The following is a 23100-nucleotide window of genomic DNA, read 5'->3' on the forward strand; positions in this document are numbered from 1 at the left end:
TACTATAGTAAATTCACTTAACCCAATTAAAATGATGTGAAATTACGAGCCGTCTTGTAAGCGTACAGATACAAAAAAAAAATTGCTATAAGGCTGCTGATATGAAGCTTGCAGTGGACAAGGTTGTTGTAAATGCTCAATGGCATGTTCATGGATACGGTAATATCGCATCAATAATACGATAATTGCAAATCAATAATACGGTAATTAATGTATATGGCAATATCATATCAATAAAGGAAAAACAAGTAAAAATCACAGAAATGTCATTTATTCTACCTCTACATCATCTACAATGAAAGAGGAGGACTTCAGAGTACTGTTAGTAATGGATGAGTACGCTCTGCATGCTTCAAATGTTTTGAAATGAAGTTTTATTACCATTGTCCCGAGTAGCCCCGACTGACGGGGCTGCTCGGGACAATCTTTATTTTGCGTCTGGCACCTTACGAATAGCATATGGAATTTTTTGACAATGCCATTCGATAGCCCTTGCAAAGAGCTATAAAATGAGCCTAAATTTGTTTATGAAATGTTTCATCGTAAGAAGTTATTAACAGTTATTAAAAAAAAAAAAAAACGATCAAATCTGTCCCGAGTAGCCCCGGTTGACGGTAGTTGGCACAGCAGAACCAAACTTTCCCAGAACATGTACAAGATGTTAATCAAATATACACATCCACTTGTATATTTATTTGATCTTAAAATTTTATTATGAATCCATTTTTCTCCACTGGTTCCAAATGGAACCGCTTGGCATTAATGGGTTAACACACGCAGCACAGAAAAATACTTCTTTTTTTCATTTATTTGCAAATTCCATGACTGTCCATAACCTGAAATTAAATCCCATGACTTTCCAGGCCTGGAAAATGAAAAATCATATTCCATGACTTTCCAGGTTTTCCATGACTGAGTCTTTCAGATTTGCAATAATTTCAAAGTAATTTCTAAAATGCAATAATTTCAATCCAAATGTGTTGGCAAGATCTTCTGAAGGCGTAAATTTTACTGCTGATGCATTGCCAAAGATCTTTATATATTCACCCACTTTTTGTGCTCTGGGCATGTGACTGATGGTGATGTAAGTAGGTCAGTGAAGGTTATATTTTATGTGAACAAACTTTTGTTTTTGTAGACTACAATGGGGCTCTATTTGGTAAGGGACTGTAAGTTAGCTATTTGTAATAGCAATTGCTATGCAGATTCTGCCACCACATGAAACCACCATGTACATGAGGAAATTAAAAATGAACCAATTCTTAACAATCTCTAGCTTGCCACTCTGATCATATTTTGGCATCTTTGGGCAATTAAGGAGGTGTCTTCAACCTATGTTAAGCCATACTTTACTGCATTGTAAGATTTGTATCAAAGCACTTTTATGAACTCTAAGTTCATTTTTGAGTTTTATAAGTAGACCAGTATGGTACCCTGGATAGTGGATACCAGCATTTATTATACCATAAAAGGGGGTTACTTAGACTCCCTGGGTAACTTAGACAACTTTTAGTTTTTTAACAAAAAACCCCAAAATTCAAAAACTATTTGACATAGAAAAATTTTGTCAATGGGCATTAAAGGCCTAATACTGATTACTGAGGCTACGTAACACAATAGAAAGATAAAAAAAATTAGACATATCTAATAGGTTGAAAACTGAAAAATATGACCCACAAAAAAGAGCTATTAGTTAAAGCCTAACATAGAACCCCATCAAATTTTTTTATTTTCTTGGTAAAATAACTCCAGGTTTTGGTGAATTGTAGTAGAACTCTTCTAGTTATATATGCAAATGACAAATTTGAGGAAAGTGTCATAGTTCGCAAATGGAGGGTGCCACCCCCAAATGGGGGAACTTAGACCACCTAATGTCAGCCTGACATTAGGTGGTCTAAGTTCCCCATTTGGGGGCAATGCCCCCAATTTGCAAACTATGACACTTTCCTCAAATTTGTCACTTGCATATGTAACGAAAAGAGTTCTACTACAATGCACCAAAGCTTGGAGTTATTTTACCAAAAAATATAATTGATTTTACCACCCAGCCTAAGATACCCCAAGAGCTGAAGTAACAAGGACCATCACTTTTTTTGAAATTACATCAAAACTATGAGAGGCAGGAGCCAGCAATTTATAGTGAGTGAACCTAGAGTATAGACCTGCATTTTGCATGTTTCAATTTAAGCTTAATTTAGCTAGTAAATAAATGGCATCATTTAAAAAAAAAGTAGTCTAAGTTACCCCCATTTTAAGGTACCGTAAAATGAGGTAACTTAGACCACTTTCTTTTTTATAAATGATGCCATGTTTTACTAGCTAAATTAAACTTGAATTGAAACATGCAAAATACAGGTCTATACTCTAGCTTTACTCACCATAAATTGCTGGCTCCTGCCTCTCATAGTCTTTATGTAATCTCAAAAAAAGTGATGGTCTTTGTTACCCCAGCTCCTGGGGTAACTTAGACCGGGTGGTAAAATCAATTATATTTTTTGGTAAAATAACTCCAAATAACTCCAGGTTTTGGTGCATTGTAGTAGAACTCTTCTAGTTACATATGCAAATGACAAACTTGAGGAAAGTGTCTTAGTTTGCAAATGGGGGGCGCCGCCCCATAATGAGGGAAATGTGACTAGTACCTAATGGCAGCCCTGATGGGGTAATATTGACTGGCTTGGAAATTAAGTTAAAATTACCATATATAAGACTGTAGAGTCTGAAACGTAAAGAAAAGACATAAATAGGCTGTCAAACATAAAATATGTTATATATGGTAATTTTATATTAACTTCCAAGCCGGTCTATGTTACCCCGTCAGGGCTGACATTAGGTGGTCTAAGTTACCCCATTTGGGGATGGTGCCCCCCATTTGCAAACTATGACACTTTCCTAAAATTTGTCATTTGCATATGTAACTAGAAGAGTTCTACTACAATGCATCAAAACCTGAAGTTATTTAACCAAAAAATAGAAAAATTGGAGGGGGTACTCTGACAGGCTTTAAATAATAGCTTTTTTTCATGGGTCACATTTTCAATTTTTCAACCTATTAGATATGCAAACTTTTCAAATCTTTCTATTGTGTTATGTAGCCTCAGTATTAGGCCTTTAATGCATATTGACAAAATTTTTCTATGTCAAATAGTTTTTGAGTTGTGGGGGTTTTTGTTGAAAAAACGAAAAGTGGTCTAAGTTACCCCAACGGTCTAAGTTACCCCATTTTACGGTACACAAGAAATTCGTTCAAATTTTGAGTAGATGAGGAAATTAAAAATGAACTGATTCTAAAAAACTGTGGTTTGTCACTATGCAGTTTTTGTCACTCTGCCAGGCACCTAATTGGAAAATTATGCAGCAGCTACTTGTGAATCAGACCGAAATTATTGTGAATCAGGCCAATTTGACTGGTTCACACCACTGTGCAGAGAGTGGATGAATATTGCAAGATCTTTGGTGACGTTTCAGTAGCAAAATTTACGCCTTAAGAAGATCTTGCCAACACATTTAGATTGAAATTCTTGCATTTAATATATTTGTCAGTCTTCTGCCAACTATTTAAAAAAAAGTAAGGTTTCCGATATGTTGGATGGATCAGGATGCAGTGAAGCTTGTACGGAAATCAGTTGCGATGAGTTCCCACCAAAAAATGTAAACATCAAGCTTACGATTACGTAGTGGCGGTCACATTAGAGCGGTTAGACTGCATTATCACCTGTTCAGTTGACACTTGCTGTACAATCGGACTGTTTTTAGGGTAAAATTAGTTATTTGGGGTAACACGTGCATGCAACCTTGTAACTAAGTTTGTGGCTTCACTGGCTTGTAAATAGTTTTTTCATTACTTAGCGTAAATGGCTTTTCATTAAAAATTACCCGGCGACGCATCTCAAAATTACCCGGCGATGCATCTTAAAATTACCCGGCGACGCTTTGGGCTTTAAAACCCATATATTGGCAACACTGCATCCACCCTCTGCGCCCTAGGGTACTGGGAAAGTCTAAAAAACTCTCTGCTTTGCCACTATGCTGGGGTTCACATAGCCATTGAATAATTTCTACAAGGAAAAAGAAAAATAATGGCCTATTGTTAGGAGTTAGTTGTTACTGCCTGTTTCAAAAATCATCTGTGAAATTCTTAGGGTAAACGCTGTATATTCCAACATCGTAGGTAATTCCGTCACTTCTCTAGTTTTTCCTTCATATTAAGCTTTGTTTTAGTTCCATGCGTTCATTGATGGTTGAAATGGTGACATCATACATTTGCGTGTCGAAATACTGCAAAAACACTAGGTCTTGGCCATCTAGTGGGAAAATATTGAGATCCAAAGAGAGACAATGCATGCCACGTGGTGAGATCATCGAAAAATGTGTCAAATTTGACAGTTGACATGGCTCTACCAAATAGTGAATAACTGTTTTTATAGGAAGAATATTATGGTTTGAGACTTTTAAATACGTCTGTGAATATATTAGGAATCCTTTAAGTATACTTGTATTCGCTGATTTCAAGTCGTAAATAAATTAATAGATGATTAAGTTGAGATGTTGGATTTCGACACATGAAAACTAATTCCGACACAACTTGAATTGGACACACACAGATTGTTCAAAGCTTTGTACAAAAATTGAAATTCGCTTAATTAAAAGCCTAATAGCTGTTAATTAAAACGTAATTAAGTAGTGTTCAATATTCGTTAGTGTTCTAATTCAAAGCCGTGTCGGCGTGTTGTATCCCAATACAGCTCACACAGCAAACGGAATTCGAACACGTGGATGTCGGCAATACGTATCAGTTAAATTTGAAGCGCTGACACAATACGACTCACCACGTGTCGGATGTTGCCACACAAAGTGACGGAATATAGGGATTTGGTAGGTTTCCATTCTAAAGACTTTTTAATAAATTTGGCAACATTTTGTGACGTTTCATCGTTGCTGACGCGTAGTGAAGTGTTTTGAGAGTCATGTGAAGGCAACAGAACTTACGTAACACATACTTTTTTTATAGTTTTTCATTTCTTGATGCGCCCTTAGAGTGTCGGAATATACCGCGTTTACCCTATTTTTTATTTGCAATTTTAGGAAACTTATGCTAATATTTCAAATTGGAAGGATTCATATCTAAATGTGAGAAAAAATGTCTTGTGCAAGTTGCAAAATTCATTGATAAGTAGAATAATTTCAATCTTGAATCCTGCCTACAAATCATAATGCTTAATGTTTTGGAACAGAGCCACCAACTTGGTGGCACCAAGTACCATCTATTGGTAACAGGGGTGGAATACATCTACTTTTAACGGAAATTTTGCGGCCCGAGATCTCCCATTTATATGTAAGTTTGAAATCTCGCGGCTCGGAAGTCAGGTAAAATATATTGATTTAGAAATGTCGCGGCTCCGAAATGGGTCACGTGACGTGTGATGGAAGGGCAAGCCAGCGGTTGGCAGTTGTCGGCAGCAAAACGATAAAGACAAGTGCACCGGCCGATGTATCACTGTATCATTTGAGCTCATGTTGTTGCCACGTGCGGTTGTGCAGTGATAACTCCTAATCCCATTTCCACAACAACTAGGCTTGGCGCCGGTCTGCGATGCATGGTGGCTTGATACCTGTAAGTATTCTTATCATCATATACATATGGCCTTATCAATAGTTCGTTTCGAACAGAACGTAGACTAGTAGTAGAATTATATTGTGAATGGTCTTTAACATGATTCAATTATAAAGTTAATTAATAATACAATTTAATTCAATAAAAATTAATTTTTAATTTAAAAAATATAATCAGATTTTTAATTCAACATTTTTCTAATAGAATTTAATTCTACAGCATGTACCATCTAGTGTATTAAATAATAAATTTTGATTAAGTAAAATTTAATTTTATTTAATTTTTTAATTTAATTTAATTCTACAGCTTCAACCGGTTAAAATGAGCATCATAGGAATCAAAGTAAAACGGTCGTTCATACATCACAAATTGAATGACATTGGATGGATTTGATAGGTATTTTATTAATCCTGTTTATATATAAGAACGGAAATGACGCTTCTATTTCAGAATGATAATGGAAATGTTTCTACTATTTCAGAAACTTTTCTTGAATACACCTCCAAAAACTAAAGTTCTGTATTCAATGGAGTTTTTGAAATGACAAAATCATTCAATTTAAAATTTTTAGCTAAAAGAGTAAGATTGTCATTTGTCAATATGAGGAGCATTCATTCATCATTCCTGAGAAGCTGTAAGAAAAAATTCGTTGTTTTTTATGTAAAAGGAGGTTTTTCAATTAAAAGAAATGCAATAATTGATTTTTGGAAATACGATGTTAAAATTAACGATCCGTATTAGAATTCAAAGTAGTTTTCATTCGTTTGATCAGAAGTTTTCGTTTGTTTGATCAGAAGTTTTCAGTCGTTTGATCAGAAGTTTTCAGTCGTTTGATCAGAAGTTTTCGTTCGTTTGATCAGAAGTTTTTGTTCGTTTGATCAGAAACAGAAAAAGTTTTTGTTTGTTTGATCAGAAACAACATAATTATTCATTCTCTTGCATCAAGTTTACAAACGATTAGTTAATTCGTAATTCGTATACAACCGTATACGAATTAAGTAACGATTGATCATCCCGCTAGATCACCGTTAGCGGGAAAGAAGCAATTCAATTCAGTAGCATGTTAGCCTAGATCACGTGTTATGAAGTTCGTCTCGTCTGAACTCTGAATTGCGTGTTTAGTGTGCATGATGAAAAACTCTGCCTAATGATTACTTAATGAAGTTTAGTTCATTGCGGTCAACTTAAGATACAAATTTTCAACTAACTAATACTTTTTTATAAGTCTAATTTTAATTGTTGAGTGATAGGTGCAGGTTTACAACTTCCAAGTGATTAGGTACTTTATAGAAACTGAGCAAGTTAGCGTGCGTGTTTTAAGCCTTCAAGAAGTTCATTTTTTGCCTCAAATAACGATGTTGGAATAGTTGGATAGAAGAAGTGGTCTTGGTGGATCGAAATAATATATGAACCTCCAAAATTAGAATTCCATCCTGATTGCAGGCCATGGTCAGGAAGATGTGCCAGGTGCGCGGGAATTTATTTTGTCATTTTAACGACCTGCGCGGTGCGCCGTACTATGCTGGTAAAAAAAGGCGCTGTGCGCCGTACTTTAGAAAGCTAAAATAGTTCTACCATTTTAGTCGACAATATACGCAAGTATATTGACTACGCGAGTCGAACTGACAATAATAAGATGTAAGACATGTCCGGGTTACTTCTGACTCTTCCGCTTGTCAGATACGGAACGTACGGTAATTGTAAACTGCGGCTATTATACATACGAAATGTAAACAGACGGTGTTCAGTGTTGCCATATGACTGGAGAAAATTTCTTCTAAAATAAAGTTCTAGATTTCTCATTCACCAAATTTCCGTATCAAGAAAAATCATATATTATTGAAAGATAATTAAAGGCATACTGTACTGAGTAATGTGAGTATTACGTCTGTTCCTCCACAAACTGCTCGTGCGCGGCAGCGCGACGTAGAATTGATTGCCGGGATTGCGCGAACACGTGCACGAAGATGATCAATTTTCATTACATTGCGCCAACTGTGCACAGCAATAGCTTAAAAAAAGTGAAAATGCGCGGGAAAATTTACCGAAAACATGCATCATCCTGAGTGTGGATTGCAGGTGAACCGTTTTTGTTCACTGGTTGGTCAAAACATCTTAACAAGTGTTTCCCGAACTTTGTATGTTCGACTCTTTTTTTTTCTTTATCATAAAATTTATCATTATCAAATATTAAAGTCCACGCCTCCGCGATTTAGTACTACGCTCTCGTCATACTCGTATAACGTATATGTTAAACTGTGACAGCAGCAAGAGATGAAGATCTTGAACTCGCCTCTCAGACTCTTGTAAAACTGTGTTATATTTTTGCAATATCGTAAGACGTAAGGTAGGCATTAGCATGAGCTAAACTATTAGGAAATTAGTTTAGCTATTTCCTTATTTAGCTTATTAGGAAATTAGTTAGGGGAATTAGGGAAATTAAGGGAATAATGTTTAACTGCTGTTTCTAGGGCAAAATTTGAGCTTATTCGTGAATCGTGATCGCGCGCTGGCGGCGCTGCGCGCGTGCCATTGCCGCCAAGAGTTCGCAACTTTGCGGTTCAAGAATGGCTTTCCACGGCTTGAGAAATAGACTTACGGCTTGAAAATTCATTATTTCGCGGCTCAAAAAATCCAGTCGCGGCTCACCATAGTGGCAAAGCAGAGAGTTTTTTAGACTCTCCCTCAAGTTCATTTTTGAGTCCTATAAGTAGACCAGTAAAGTATCCTGGATACCAGCATTATCATACTTAAGAAATTGGTTTAAATGAGAGTTTTTTAGACTCTCCCTCAAGTTCATTTTTGAGTCCTATAAGTAGACCAGTAAAGTATCCTGGATACCAGCATTATCATACTTGAGAAATTGGTTTAAATCTTGGGTAAATGAGGAAATTAAAAATGAACTGATTCTAAAAACTCTCTGGTTTGTCACTATGCGGCTCACAGAGTAGATCTTTTCCTGACTTGATTGGTAAGAAGTCCAAATTTCCAATGTGCACAATCCAGCTCTGGCAGCTCAAACCAAAGGCATTGGGTCTAAAGAGTAGTTAAAGCCTGTATTGATAATATCAATTCAATATGACCTAAATTGGTTTATTCATCAGTTACACAAACTTACTTGAGCCAGTTGCTGACACCAAGATGCTAGACAGTACTCCAAGTCTCCAACAGCAGCTTCCAAGAGCAAGAGGAAAGGCAAGAACTAACTTGTTCAGTTCCAGAATTGCTTGTGTGAGTTGTGTGACTTGTGTCACATATATTTCACAACAATTTATAACCTTAAATACTTGATAAAGCCAATTTACACACTCAAGTCAACTAGCGACAAAAAATTCTGCGTTCACCTGTGGAAATTTCACAACGAACCTAACTCTTCCTCCAAGTCTCCGCCGTTTTTGCATTTGTGAAACGAGCGATTATCAGCCGGAATACATCTTCAGCCGCGACACCTAATTCGCGGAGCACTTTACTGATAATGTCCTACTGAAATAAAAAAAAAATTAAAACAAAAGTCATTAATATCAACTTGATACTCAAAGTAAATGATGATTCTGATCTATATGGAACGACTAAATTAATATTTTTCTTACTATAGAGGACAAAATTTCACAATTTATTGCCTAAATCCTTTAAATTGATGAAATGTTCTTAAATCTAATTTTAAAGCAGTCATAAGGTAGCCCGAAACTATCATACTTTCAACAATAACATGGATGAATAGGGTTTCTTAATAAATTCTGAGTAAAATGGAGTTCTGACAACGGTTACGGCAGTCATTATCAAATATTTCTTCTGATGCTGCGTATTAGATATATTGATTCTGACATTAGCCTCTAGGACAGAACTGTTCTTCAATTTCGGTAGCAACTTATTCGCTTCAACAGCGCTTGAGGCGTATGTAAAAAAGGAATTGAGGTACTTCACTAGACTTTTTAATTTATATGTTGCGTATTCACCAACTCAGATTTGATCATTTTTTATGTAATTTTCAATCAGTAGCTGACTAGCCACCGCGTGGTACGGTTGTGTTATTTTTTCCCTTCTCCTTCCACAATGAGCTCCCCGCCTTTCAAGAGTCCTTTTGGAAGGCCTTGGATGGGCTATTCCGGTGGTGCTGCATCTGCTACCGGAAGTGGAAACAAAGGACTGAAGGGAATCATTGCAGGCGAGTTTGTCGTGAATGAATAAATGTTAATTCAGTCTTTCGGTGAAAGTGGTTGCAAAATTTTCGCGCTGTGTATGAACTTGAGACGGACGATCGGATCTAGTGACCTCGCTTGCCAGTTGCCCTACGGAACAGCCTATTACCCGAATACACTTACTGTTACTGACTTACATATCACTGAGTTTCATGCCAACACTTTATGTTTATATCATGCTTAAGAAGAGATGGGTATCAGTCACCATTATCGTTAAAATGATTATGCTGCAGAATTTCTGTCGTCAATACCAAAGTAAAGAAATTGGTTTGGACATCGCTATCGTGTGGATGTCACTTCCCGACTCCCGTTACCGCACTCGGCACTATTCAGATCTCATATAGTCATATCATTTCATTGCCTCACTGTCACATTTACAGTACTGTCACTGTCAGCTCATGCATGGTATTTTCTCTACTTTTAAGTTTTACCAGCAATCCAGATGATAAGCAAATTGGGCCTTGGGGATTCAAGCTTGAAAATTTATGCTGATTTGTCAAATCATTTGTTTGTATAATCCTGGTCAAGGATTTTAGAATAATTCTACATGCATGGCTCAAGCTCAAGTTATAAGACACTGAAATGCTTTAATTAATAAATTAATAAACAATTTTGGAGCTAAGATTTGTAGAAAAGTAAAACTTCCCTATTCATAATTCATTGAGATTTAGTAATTATTATACTAGAAAATGTAAAATTGTGCAGGCTTTGGGCAAATTAAATAACAATTAAGTCTGTTTAGAGACAGCTTAGCCTTAGGGTATGAATAGATTTATAGAAATAATTTGTGAGATAGAATTGGACTATTAGGCTAGAAGCAAAAAAGAAGCAATGTATAAGGTTGCATGCTTCCAGTAGCAGTAATACTAATGACACAAATTTGAAATTTGATATTTGTGATGCTAATAGGAAGAATTTATCATGGATCTACATAGTAAATAATTGTATTGCTCTACAGTCTACCACTCATAAGTGCTTGCTAAGCATGAGTTAACAATTATCTTTCAAAAGCACATTATGTACGTAGTGGATTGGATTGTAGCCTAGTATGCTAGTAAAAAAAATTTTTTCTCAAGAGTCAAGAGAAACCCAAGAATTTATTGTATGTTTTAGAACTAGCCTTTTTCTTATTAGCTACTGTCATATATATTAAGGCTAATTTTATTGGCTAACATGAATTTTTTGATGCCAGTAACTTCATAACAGCATTTATTGTAAAATCAATTGAATTTTGCATTCATAAGTTCAATTAATCTTTTTATATTGATGAATCAGACTAACCACCATTAATGATTTTGCTTATCATCTTAGTAGTACATATCAATAGGAAGGTTTAAATGTAAAATTGTCTAGCATCATTCAACTTGTCTTAAGGTTGATATTTTCAACATAAATGTAATATAAGTTAGCAATTGCTTTCAAAACATTTTGCCAGCAACTGCTCCAAAATTATATTAACATTGACAAAATAATTTTTCTTTTATGTATTATTAATCATCTTTGACTTGTATATCAAAATACAAATATTGAATTCTCAAATCAAAGAAATTGAAACTCCAACAAAATATATTTGACATGAACATCCTATTTTATATAATGTATAATATAGTACTCAACTAGGTACTTGTTTTGCTTCTTCTTTGAGATGCTATTATACTAATATTTTTACTCCAAGTTCATACTTTGAGTGTAAAATATGTGCCATGCTTTTCAATACCTATTATGTGTATTGCTTATTTTGGTAAGCTATGTTTATTGAAATACATTGGTAATGATTGGTTTATTCTAGTCTATATTTTTTATGTTCCATCTTGTCTGTATGTTTCATATTATTGGCACATTTTATTTTGGAATACCTTTTGTTTTCTGAACTGTGCTCTGATCTTAAAGAACTTGACAATTACCACAATCCCTGCATTAATTTTCAAGTTTAATTTTCAAATAAATGATTCTATTATTGCTTTTCACAGATGTAATAGTTTGGACTGAAGAAAAGGTCAAGTTAAAAAGTTGAGTTAAGTTTAAGAATAACATTTTCTTGTCTCTTAATGGATAATTTATTTACTGAATCAAGCCTACAGTTGATTCTTTCACTGACATGATTGTGTTGGTCTTGGGAAACTTGTTGTCTGAATGCAAATTCTAGAACATTTACTTAACTCCCATTTGATGGAGTTTGATTATTTGCAATGGTCTAACAAAAGTTATTAGGAAAATAAAAGTATTTAACTTTATTGATAAAAGTGGATAAGTATTGCTCGATTAATACCTTCATCAATGATTAAAAAATTTAGAAGTGTGAATTTCAAAGACCATAGCCAGGTTACAGGTATTTAAGAGTGACAATGGATGACATAAAGCATTCATGTTTATGGCACTAATGCTGGAATTCCTGTGGAAATTAAATTCCTGGCTGTGAAATACAACTTCTCACTGCATTCCCTTTAGCTCTCTGTCCATATGTATTACTCTGGGGAATTGCTTTTTTCTGTCCTGAATTAAAAGTTTTTTTTTTTAATGTTACCCATACTGAAAAATTGTCTGCATTTTCCTGTTCATATGTAGGTGCATTTTTGTTTAAAAATTTGTGCCAGTTACAAATACAGCTTATCAGAATTTTTATTTTCATTGTTACTATTTTTGCTAAGTTTGGATGTTTTGTCATATCAAAGCTCATGTTATTAAAGGTATATATGAATTTTTAATAAATATGAATTACATACAGATGCGCTCAAGATGAGTAACCTTCCTTGCCTTTATGGATAACATTATTTTTGAACGCCAGTATTATACATGTCTATTTTGAAGCTTTTCTAGAGCCTAATTCAAAGAGTCTTGTTCTGCATCAAACCTCGCCATTGTTATGCAATCACAGGGACACTGATAAGCTTCTCTTATCACCGAGACTTGACTTATTGAGTGATGACTGACTGCTTGATCTTAGTGTCGTCTTTTGCTGCTGACCACTCCTGTTGCTCAATGGAATGATGCACTCAATTGTTCAATGTAGAACAGATTTTTTTTGTTGTTCCAGGAGAAATCGAATGATGCACTCAATTTTTCAACGTAGAACAAATTTCTTTGTTCCAGGTGAAGACACTAATTTTTTTACATTCCTTTAATATTGGTACTGAATACTTTGTTTATCTACAAGCTCTATTACGTGTTACGTCTAGAGCTAACTTGATTACAGTTGTGTTTTTGAATCGCTTCACTGGTTCTCTCAGCAATGGAGCTCAAAAGTTGTTATCGTCGAGGAGCGTTGTAAATCTTCTGCTCTGGATGTCTGGTGAAATGTTTTATCCTTTGTCAAAATCAAACCGAAAAATCTATTGATTAAGGTGTTATGTTTAGGAAATGCATTTAAGGAAATGTTACTAGAAATATTATGATTATTTTCGATTAAACCAAACTTGCAAGTCGATGCTATCGTTGCGGCTGTATATAGTCGTTTTGATCGTGAACTTTTTCTAGTTACGAGACCTTTCCGTTCTTCCTTTTTGCCTAACGTACGGCGAAACTTGCCTGAAGCGTATTTCGTCTAACCAAGGAGTGTTACATAACAAACCCATTACCGCCATAGATAAGGCTGCGAGATAAGTTGTTCGTCTGATAAATTTTGTGCGCGGCCAAGAGAGGACGACCCATAGTGGATATTGGGTAATTACAAACAAACGTCTGATGAAAATTTGTGACGTAGGCCCTAGGTCTTATTTTTCTAACCGAACTCCCTCTAGGTAAATCTTTCGCCGCTGTCATGCAATCGGTGCGGGCGGTATTTTTATTTGAAATATAGACATTCATTCGCAACGGAGATGAATAGATTCTTGTTCCAAAATGACACAGAAATTGCGTGATATCCGTTCGATTGTCCCATTGGTTGCAGTCCTCAATCGCCAATAAAAAAGTCAACTGGCCTGACATCTATTCTTCCGTTCACGACGCTATTATCTAGTGTCGTATTCCAGTCCGTTAATGGCAGTGTTATGTTATACTTCATCTCTTGTGTTTGTTGTAGTTAACGCTACGTGTTGACGTTGTGTCTATCCGGTAATGGCAGTGACTCGTCTCGAGGCAACCGCTTGTTTGTCCTGTCATTAGCAGGCAGCTCTCGTATTGCGTTTATGGCCTCCTACCGCATTTTTCCTGACACAATTATGGAGTGCGCGTTATTGTTTTTGACGCAACATGCTCACGCTTAGAATGTGGCGCGTTTCATTTTCATTCTTTAATTATTATTTATTCACAGTGGATTGCAATTTAACTTGATTTAGATTGATTTATTGTAAAAAATTCTATTTTAGGTACGGTACTAGTTACATGCTACGTATTGTACGAGTATCATATTTGACCTATCACAAAGTGAAACCAGTAGGAATTTACTGTTATCATTCATTCGTAGACCTATTTGACACCTTGTTCACATAAGCGAAAGAAATTATTTTTTAGTGTATTTTAGTTGTACTTGGATTCTTCTGCCATATCTCACTGAGTTTTGCGTTCTGTTGGCTCATGAATATAATCGTGGGCTGAAAGTTTTGATTATTCCATAATGTGCCTAGTTATAGTTGAAGATGTAAAGTATTATCTTGTTGTCTGACCGTCTGGTAATTTAATTTAGTTTAATTTGAGGGTGTTCCTTCAGGGTTACCCTAGCAACCTTGAAACCTGTTTCTAGTCCGCCGTTATCTCAACTCTCGAAGCCACTTGACCAGTCCTGACAGCTTCTGGGGAATCGTGTCTAGAAATTCTGACTTGCTAAAATTGTTTTGTCGTTCACTGAACAGCATTCTGGGCGGACTAACGCTTCCTGTAGTCAATATTGTGATCGACATTGCTAGTGCCCTATTCGCTAATTTACCAGCTAACAGTAAAGGTCAGTAGGTCCTTGCTCGCCTTGCGTACAAATCAGTGTCTAGAACCTTGTGCAGTTGAGAAAAAAAACAGTGCCAAAGCTGAGAATTATTGAGCCCAGACAGTGTAATTTTTTTTTTGAGCCCAGACTGTCTGCATTTTTTTTATTGAGCCCAGACTGTCTACATTTTTTTCATTGTGCCCAGTTAGTCTACGTCTTTGTATTGAGCCACAGGCTGTGTATAAGCACGTTTTTCGTTTCATTTCGTAGTTTTTGTTATGCGAAGGTGGGTGATTTACGACAGCGTGTATAGGTGTTTTATATGGTCTTTGGCACCTGTTTACATTCACGGTATCCCTCGACTTCTAATCCTGCTTAGAGCTCAAATAGGTACCAAGAAACGCAACCTAATGCTGCCTCCAAGATCTGTGATTCTGCCTTTAATAACTCGAAGTATAAGTCAATGTTTGTCGAAAATCCTTTGGTAGATGGTGTCGTGCCTGTAGAAATTATGAATCACCCAGTCAAACATCGAGTAATTTTTTTCCGGCGATCGTGCGCGAGACACACGGTCCAAAAGTAGCCTGACTTAAACGCTGAACAAATTGATATTGTCAAATGTGTGAGGTCTTCAGAACGTGCGCTTTAGACGCGTATTTTCCTTCATTTGCTCGGCTTATGCGAAGCTGCTTGGGAAATTTGGTGTGGCTGTCGGTCGATCGATTTAAAAATGAATACATGCAGTATGAGCATTTTGGTCTCGTAATGTTAATTAACTAACGAAGATGCTGATGAAGGTGGTAGTGAGTGCTCATGCTATTGAGTCGTTCACAGAAAATGTTCGTTCGGATACTTAAGTAACGGGGTCTAAAGTATTGATTTCAATTTCAAATTAATCTTTGTCGTTGATGTTAAAGTGATTCTCAGTAGCTTCTCAATTGACTACTGGTATTCCATTTTGGATAGGATGCTTAAATTGATACTTTAATGTCGGTCTTGAATTCTTATATTCCCAGCACAACGGGGAAATCGAGCATTAGTATTTGTTGATATACTTCAACTGTCCGTACATTAGAAGAGGTCAGATGAAAAAGCATTGATGTTCGGTTTAAGCTGTGATTTAAATAATTATTTTTTCGTAAAAATTTATAATTCGTGTACATGTAACGGTTACACTTACTTTTTACCTAGATTCGTTCTCTCCGAATAATGAACGATGGAGTAATATGTCACTTGTACCTCAAGTTTGGTTCTGGGGTACATAACGTCGCTCATGAAAGGGGTGCCTGAGAGGGCGTGTTGGTACCCTGGGCACGCTTGTCGAGGTGACATCGACCGCGCCTGGGATCAATACTGACTTCTTCTGCCCGCCCACACCTGCCGAGCGCTGCCCCGCTCTTCTCTGCTCCTGCCCTGCGCGTTCACCGGTGGCTCTGCCAGCCAATTGCTCATTGCCTACACTGCTGCGTGTAACAATTCAACTTCCTGAGGAGGAGTCTACACTTTTTGTCCTTATGTAAAATTTAAGAAGTTCTTGTCCACGGTCCCACTTCGATGCGCCACCTTCGTCGCCCTCCGTCTCCAAGACGTCGATATAGGCAGGTCGCCCCTCCACCGGTGAGCTCATTGAAGCAAGCTGATCCAAAATTCTGCTAAAGAAATGGATGAAACGACAGAAATCTACGCTGCTCTTGCATTTGCTCATAACTCGCAAACATAATCAATTTCTGCTCTGAATAAATTATATATCTAGTTTAACATTTTTGTCGGCATTAATAAAAAAAACGCAGCATGAACCCGTGTACTCAGTATCTTTATTGTGTCTGAAATCTGCCAGGTGTTGGACTCCTAATTATTTAGTTTAAACGCCGTATTTCCAATCGAACACATGCGTTTGCTATCAAATGGCCCTTATCACATGGCTTCAAAAGCCCACAATTGGCGTGTAGATAATGTGACGAATTCCGTTTACTCCTGGCTCTCGCTGCCAACCATAGTTTGGAAATCATCTTCGGCGCACCTTACCTCAAGAATTGCGTAAAGTTCGAGTCTCTACACGGATCTTCGGTTACAGGGGATCTAAAAAATTGGCGTATTATAAATTTATTTTACTATTGATAATCTTTCACTGAGAGAAGTATGAAATCTTTTCGTGATGTGCCTATTTCTAAATCTATTGCGAGACCGATTGATTTTTTTTGGTCGAGTGTTGCTTAGATTATTATATATCACAATTATCTTCGGATAAAAAAGGCTCAGGCACACGAACTTTTTCTAGTGTGTGCATCAAACGTGGTTGTCAGTAATAGTCAATGCATCGCATACTCTAGAGTCTTAGTTTGGTCCATTAATGTCGATTGTATACGGCCGAAATCATTCTTTCGGGCAACAATCGAAATGCCCTTGGGAAAAGTAATTGCTAAAATGATTGGTTGTCATGAAAATTGTTTGTTATAATAAGTGATTGCTTTCAGAGATTCTATAGTATTATATGTAAACAGTCGCTAAATGTGCCAATTTCCGCCCAGTCGTTAATTTGCCGAAGTTATTGTCAAGGGTATATTATTTTTCTTTGAGTTGTTACTCGACTCAGAACTCGTTTCAACAGTGAATCCACTTCCCTATGGACATCATTTGCTGGTATTAATCCCTGCATTAACGGGTATAGAACTCGTTTCAACAGTGAATCCTTCTAGTTAATTCACTTCAATATGGACATTATTTGCTGGCATTAATCCCTGCATTAACGGGTATACACCTCTTATTGTACAGGCGGCATCACGGGTGGGATCGAGATCTGCATCACATTCCCCACTGAGTACGTGAAGACTCAGCTGCAGCTGGACGAGAAGAGCGGCACGGCGGCCAAGAAATACGATGGCATCGTCGACTGCGTCAAGAAAACTGTCAAAACCAACGGCGTGCGAGGACTCTATAGAGGTCTTTCTGTGCTGCTTTATGGGTCTATACCTAAAAGTGCAGTCAGGTAATAGCAAAAATAAATGATTAGTTTATTTATAGTTATTTTGGCTGCTAGTGATAAATACAAAACATTGTCTCTCTAAATTAAATTATCTGCATTGTTTATTAATTTATTGTCTTATACTTCTGTTTTTCAGTAGATAAAAACTTTAAAAATCCTTAATTATAGTTTTCTCACTATAATAATGGGTGATGAAAGCATAGCGACCTCTCCCTCGATTAATTCAATTCGATTAATTTAACTTAATCTAACGAATTTAATTGGTTAGATTCGGGGCGTTCGAGGAGCTGAAGAAGCGCAACGTGGACGCCTCAGGTAACCTGACGGCGAGCAAGCGACTGTTGTGCGGCCTGGGCGCCGGAGTATCGGAGGCCATCCTCGCAGTCACGCCCATGGAGACCGTCAAAGTCAAGTTTATTAACGACCAGCGGTCGGCCAACCCCAGGTTCAGGGGGTTCGCTCACGGCGTCTCGTGCATCATCAAGGAGAGCGGTGCGGGGACTGGGTTGTTTAATAATGTTTATTGTGTCGTCCTCACTGAGCGAGTTTTCAGAAATAAAACGAAAATTAAAATTCAAATGCTTATCCATCTTGGAATTGTTTTTGCTCTGAGGCATAATTAAAATGTCATTGAATTGAGACGTTACCAGTATTCAAGTTGCAACATTTCGTGAACTACACTTTTAATATGTGTTAATAACTATACAGAAATAAAATGTGTGTAGTTATTAAATCATGTTGTTATTTTGTTGTATGTGCGGCATGTTCAAACAGCTTGGAAATTGGTTATAATTTTGAAATTGAACTATGCCTCACCCGCCTCCGCACTGGACACTCAAGAATCACTCATGGCCATCTTATGGAACGCACGCCTGCACCTTATTGCATGGATTGCTTAGTGCCCCAGACCATAATCCACGTCCTCTGTGAGTGCCCATCATTTGGTGTGGCCCGACGGCAATTTTTCCCCCATCTAAGCCAAAACGACCCCGACACACACCTAAAAAGTATTTTGGCCCAACCAGAACACGGTAGCTATAATGTTGACCGCCTCGTAGAGTACCTGAGAGCAATAAACATGTTCGACTGTATATGATCTGGTCAACGCTGAATACATGTGATGCAATATGTTCTTAGCCCATAATGCCCAACGTGACATTCGGCGCGAGATAGCTTAGCAGCTGAAGCGCTAGTAATCATAGGGTCACTAAACTAACTAACTAACTTGAAATTGAACGAATAGTATTTAGAAGAAAGTTGGGAAGAACTTCATATATAGTTAAGATTTGTGTTAATTGTTGATCGATGGGATGTTTTGCTTGAGCAACTGTCGTTCATAGTTTTCTTTGCTGTAGGTTTATTTCCGTGCCAAAATTATCGGACAGTCTTGCTTCATGTATCGTTCATGATCGTTGAATTTCCAAAATGATTTCGTTTCACACGTTTCAATATTAATAAATATTGCTGTTAAATTCTCAGGTTTTCGGGGAGTTTACCAGGGGGTGACGGCGACCATCATAAAGCAGGGCAGCAACCAGGCGATCCGCTTCTACGTGATGGAGACCTTGAAGGATTGGTACAGAGGAGGCGACCCTGACAAGAAGGTTCCCAAGCTCGTTGTGGGTCAGTACTGGATATGAGTGCACGACCTTCGCTCATCGTGCATTAATATTAATCACGGGGAAATTTTCCATGCTAAAATAGTACCTAGTCACCTTGCGCGGAAACCATATTGGAGTGGAAATGGAGCGTTTAGTGGACATCTGTGACCGTTTATCATCTGTTCGAAACTCCGTCAGTTAATCACTGACGGGTGTTCAGGCAGAAAGCTCATATTACAGACGAGGAATCGGCCTCTACTTGTACTAATCAAATTCTGATGGTACGGCAGCTGATAACTTGCATTATTTTCTTCAACTTTTAACCTGAATTTATTTCATTAGTTTGCTTAGATTACAAATGAATCCATAATTTGAAATATAAGAAAATTCCTATTAAATTCGCCTTAATTTCATTAAAAGCGCAAATTCAGCACAACGAACTGGTCATTCTTTTGATTTGATTTTTTTTGTTTCTTTTGATTTCTGAACGTATGATGTAGCTGGTCTTCAAAACGTTTCCAATAAAATTACTGTGAATTTTCTTGGCAGCTTTCATGCTTTTAAATTATATTAACATCGGTTTGGTACGAGTACTAGTAGGCTAAAGGAAGGATCTCTAGTATGTCTAATATTTACTAAGAAAATGTTTGATAAATAACTCATATTCAAATAAAGTTTATGAAAGCTCGTTAACACTATCATAGTATTCATGAGTCAGACTGACGAGGGAAATGACTAATAAAGTGTGTGTAGTTAAAATTCAAGACTCCTGTTGGGCAGTAATATACGGTGAATAGGCTGAGTTAAAAATGAGCAGTAAAATTAAGTTCGTGTTGTAGGTAGTCGTAATTTCTAACAGCTTGCTGGACCAAAATGTTCGCTGGCATGGCGGTTGTGGAATACGAGTAGCATTGTATTATGCAGTACGAAGTATAATAGCCTTTGGTGGACAAGAATATTTGACGGGCTGGCTGGTGCTGTTGACGAGCCCCTTTGAAGCCTTTTTGTTCATGCATCAAAAATTATTAAAATCTTCTGTTGGGCAGGAATGTTCGGCGGGCTGGCGGGGGCGGCGTCGGTGTACGGCAACACGCCCGTGGACGTCGTGAAGACCCGCATGCAGGGCCTCGAGGCGAGCAAGTACAAGAACACGCTCGACTGCGCCGTACAAATATGGAAGAATGAGGGACCAAGAGCGTGAGTCGTGCTCACCTTTATCTTACCTTCAGTACTATGTTTATATCTGTAGCTGTTTGTTTAACCTTTTTCGGACTGCTCACACACGGCTAGATTACTTATAACGTTGTAATATGAAGGAGTCGGACAAGGGTTTATGTCTCAAATCTGGTAACCAGGCAGGTAGAAGCGAGTTGCATTGACGACGGTTAATGGTTAAGACTTGATTTATTCAGTGCGACTAATCACCCCATATGAGAAGGATCATCATAGCAATTGAGTTTACTGCTCTCCTTCCCTTTGACTGTTCAATTTTTTGTTCAGGTTTGAATGCTCAACTATGAAACTGTCACCTATGAAGCTCAGAAGCGCGTGGGATTTATAGTGTCACGACTCCATATGTGCATGGAGATACAATTAACCAGAACTAATACATGCATTTGATCGCAGGTTCTACAAAGGCACCGTGCCGCGACTGAGCAGAGTTTGTCTGGACGTAGCGATAACCTTCATGATCTACGACTCCTTCATGGACCTCTTCAACACTGTCTGGAAGTAGAGCGTGGAGCCTTCCTAGTGGCTGTGTATTATTCTTATGCAGGACCAAGTCAACTCGATGTGAACTGATCAAGTGAACATTACCATGCATTTCCTATGTAACATTCCAATACCTGCTGCACTGAATCCTATATTCGTGATGAATGATACGTGCCATATTTCGACAATATTTTTCATGCAGCTGTCATCGTCCTAGACAGGAATCCATGATGTGCCAGTGCATTGGTTGCTGATCAGTTCACTTATCATGCTAGGAAATAATGTATGATGACAACCCTAGAGCTGTTGCAATTACTATATCATATCATATATTGTTACTAAAATAATTAAAATGGGTGCTAGTTTGGTCTTGAGTAATGAAACAGTTTGATCATTTTAAACGCTTAGTTTATAATCTGTTGTTAATGGAACGGTTAAATAGTTTGAGGCTTAAGTTCATTAAATTACTTCGTTCTTCGGCTAAAAATATCGATGTAATTTGATATCGTCAGCTGGCGTCCTTGGTCTTAGCTTATCTTTTAGTTGTAATTTTGATTTTTGCTCAAATTATTTGTGTAATTAATGCCTTTAATAGTAGGATAACGTTCCACGTTAATCGGCCAACTTTTATGAAGACATCAGCGAATTGCTGACGATACTACTTTTTGCTGGTATTCCAAAGCTGATAGCACGTTTTTTCGAATATGTTTATCTCCAACTTTCACTGTAGCTGCGACCTCATTCTTGATGTTACTTTTTTTTAATATGATGAATGCGCAAGAATTTCTTTAGTTTTTGGAGACATTTTTTAATTGATTTTGTTGGTTACCTCTGATGTTCTTTGCGATGATCCACGCGAGTATTGAATGAAAAGATTTTCCGAGACCAGTTTCTCAGGGATTAAAAGCTGCATTGTCCATTGAACGCTCTCTAGCTCTTCCACTTAGCCACAAGATGACTATTCTTCCAACGTATTTTTGAGCTCGGATGGATTCCTAATATGATATTATCACACTATTGTATAATATTGAAGAACCAATGCATGAGAAATATCAGAATTAATGCACCGTATCACGAAAGCTAGAAATGCTGCCAATTTCTCCAGAGCTTTAATGAAGTTTGAGGCAATTCCCACGACATGGTAGTTGTTGCTATCACTTTGTTCTGAATGCAAGCAATCAATGTCCAGGGTATATGTGAAGCACATATGGTACGATGACTTGTATGGTTTTTACAACGGCTTTACAAAGCCAGACAGATTTATTACCACATTTTCTGCAGCATTCACGTTGACAATTTCTTGACTGTTTTTAAAGACTCACACGTAGCTTATCTTTGGAACGTCTTCTCCGGACTTCGCTTTTCTAAGATTATCGTGTATAACCAGCGTGATGTACAAGTCAGCAAAAAGCATTTATGACCATTGATAGGCATCATTATTCTAAGAGAAGGTGTCAAAGTTACCGGAAAATTTTGCACAATTCGCTTTCTGTGGTATTGAATTTATTTTATGGCCTGAACTGTTAGGGTAGCTAAAATATTCGGTTTCTCCTTATTTTTATGTACATTTTCTTCACTTTTTTATTAGTGCAGGGCCTGGCATTTAGTTTGCGAAGATGTGCCTGGTGCCTATTGTTAATTGCAGGACTTCAGAAGCCTTCTATATTCTGCCATTGTAAACATTATCTTGCCTACATTACTCAAGAGTCCGGTTGTGTCTGGAGATACCGTACTCGTTGTAGAGCATGGGATGTGTGTCGCGTTTTGTTATGCTTCACATTCCGGACATGATTTTATTTAGGCCTGCATTTATAGGCTTAGAGTATTGGAGGAAACTTCTGTGTCATGGCTAGAGATGGAAGCCCAAATAGCGTGCACGTTTACAATGTATTTTATGCGAATTCTATTTTCTGTAATTTAACCGGCAATGTAAGCTTTGTTACTGAAAGCTAGTGTCATGTAGAAAATAGATAATATATTTGAAGGATTACATTTTGTATATATATTTTGTATGCACGTAGAGGAATGAATAAACATATTCAGTATTTCAAAAGTGGGTTTTGATCACTTGCACATAAAATTGGCGAAACATAAAATATTTACTGAAATTTCGTGATTATAAGTATTGATTAGGT

General features: G+C 37.2%; 1 protein-coding gene across 1 annotated transcript; it reads left to right on the top strand.

Moving 5' to 3' along the window:
* The first annotated feature begins 9621 nt into the window (after nt 1–9621).
* LOC108672529 (putative tricarboxylate transport protein, mitochondrial) lies at nt 9622–23018 on the top strand. The gene is made up of 6 exons (XM_018160216.2): nt 9622–9779; nt 17441–17654; nt 17920–18143; nt 19131–19274; nt 20299–20449; nt 20879–23018. Exons 1-6 carry the CDS (start codon nt 9668–9670, stop codon nt 20985–20987), a joined length of 954 nt encoding a protein of 317 aa, XP_018015705.1. The 5' UTR covers nt 9622–9667; the 3' UTR covers nt 20988–23018.
* The last annotated feature ends 82 nt before the right edge of the window (nt 23019–23100 follow it).

The sequence above is a fragment of the Hyalella azteca genome, unplaced genomic scaffold (genome assembly GCF_000764305.2).
Source record: "Hyalella azteca isolate HAZT.00-mixed unplaced genomic scaffold, Hazt_2.0.2 contig5093, whole genome shotgun sequence".
Lineage (NCBI taxonomy): Eukaryota > Metazoa > Arthropoda > Malacostraca > Amphipoda > Hyalellidae > Hyalella > Hyalella azteca.

Bases quoted from the DNA above. Each gene is read 5' to 3' on its own strand.
- LOC108672529 (XM_018160216.2), top strand. From the start codon at position 9,668: ATGAGCTCCCCGCCTTTCAAGAGTCCTTTTGGAAGGCCTTGGATGGGC. The intron at 17,655-17,919 runs GTAATAGCAAAA...TTAATTGGTTAG, and splicing joins ATACCTAAAAGTGCAGTCAG to ATTCGGGGCGTTCGAGGAGC. The intron at 18,144-19,130 runs GTGCGGGGACTG...TTAAATTCTCAG, and splicing joins GTGCATCATCAAGGAGAGCG to GTTTTCGGGGAGTTTACCAG.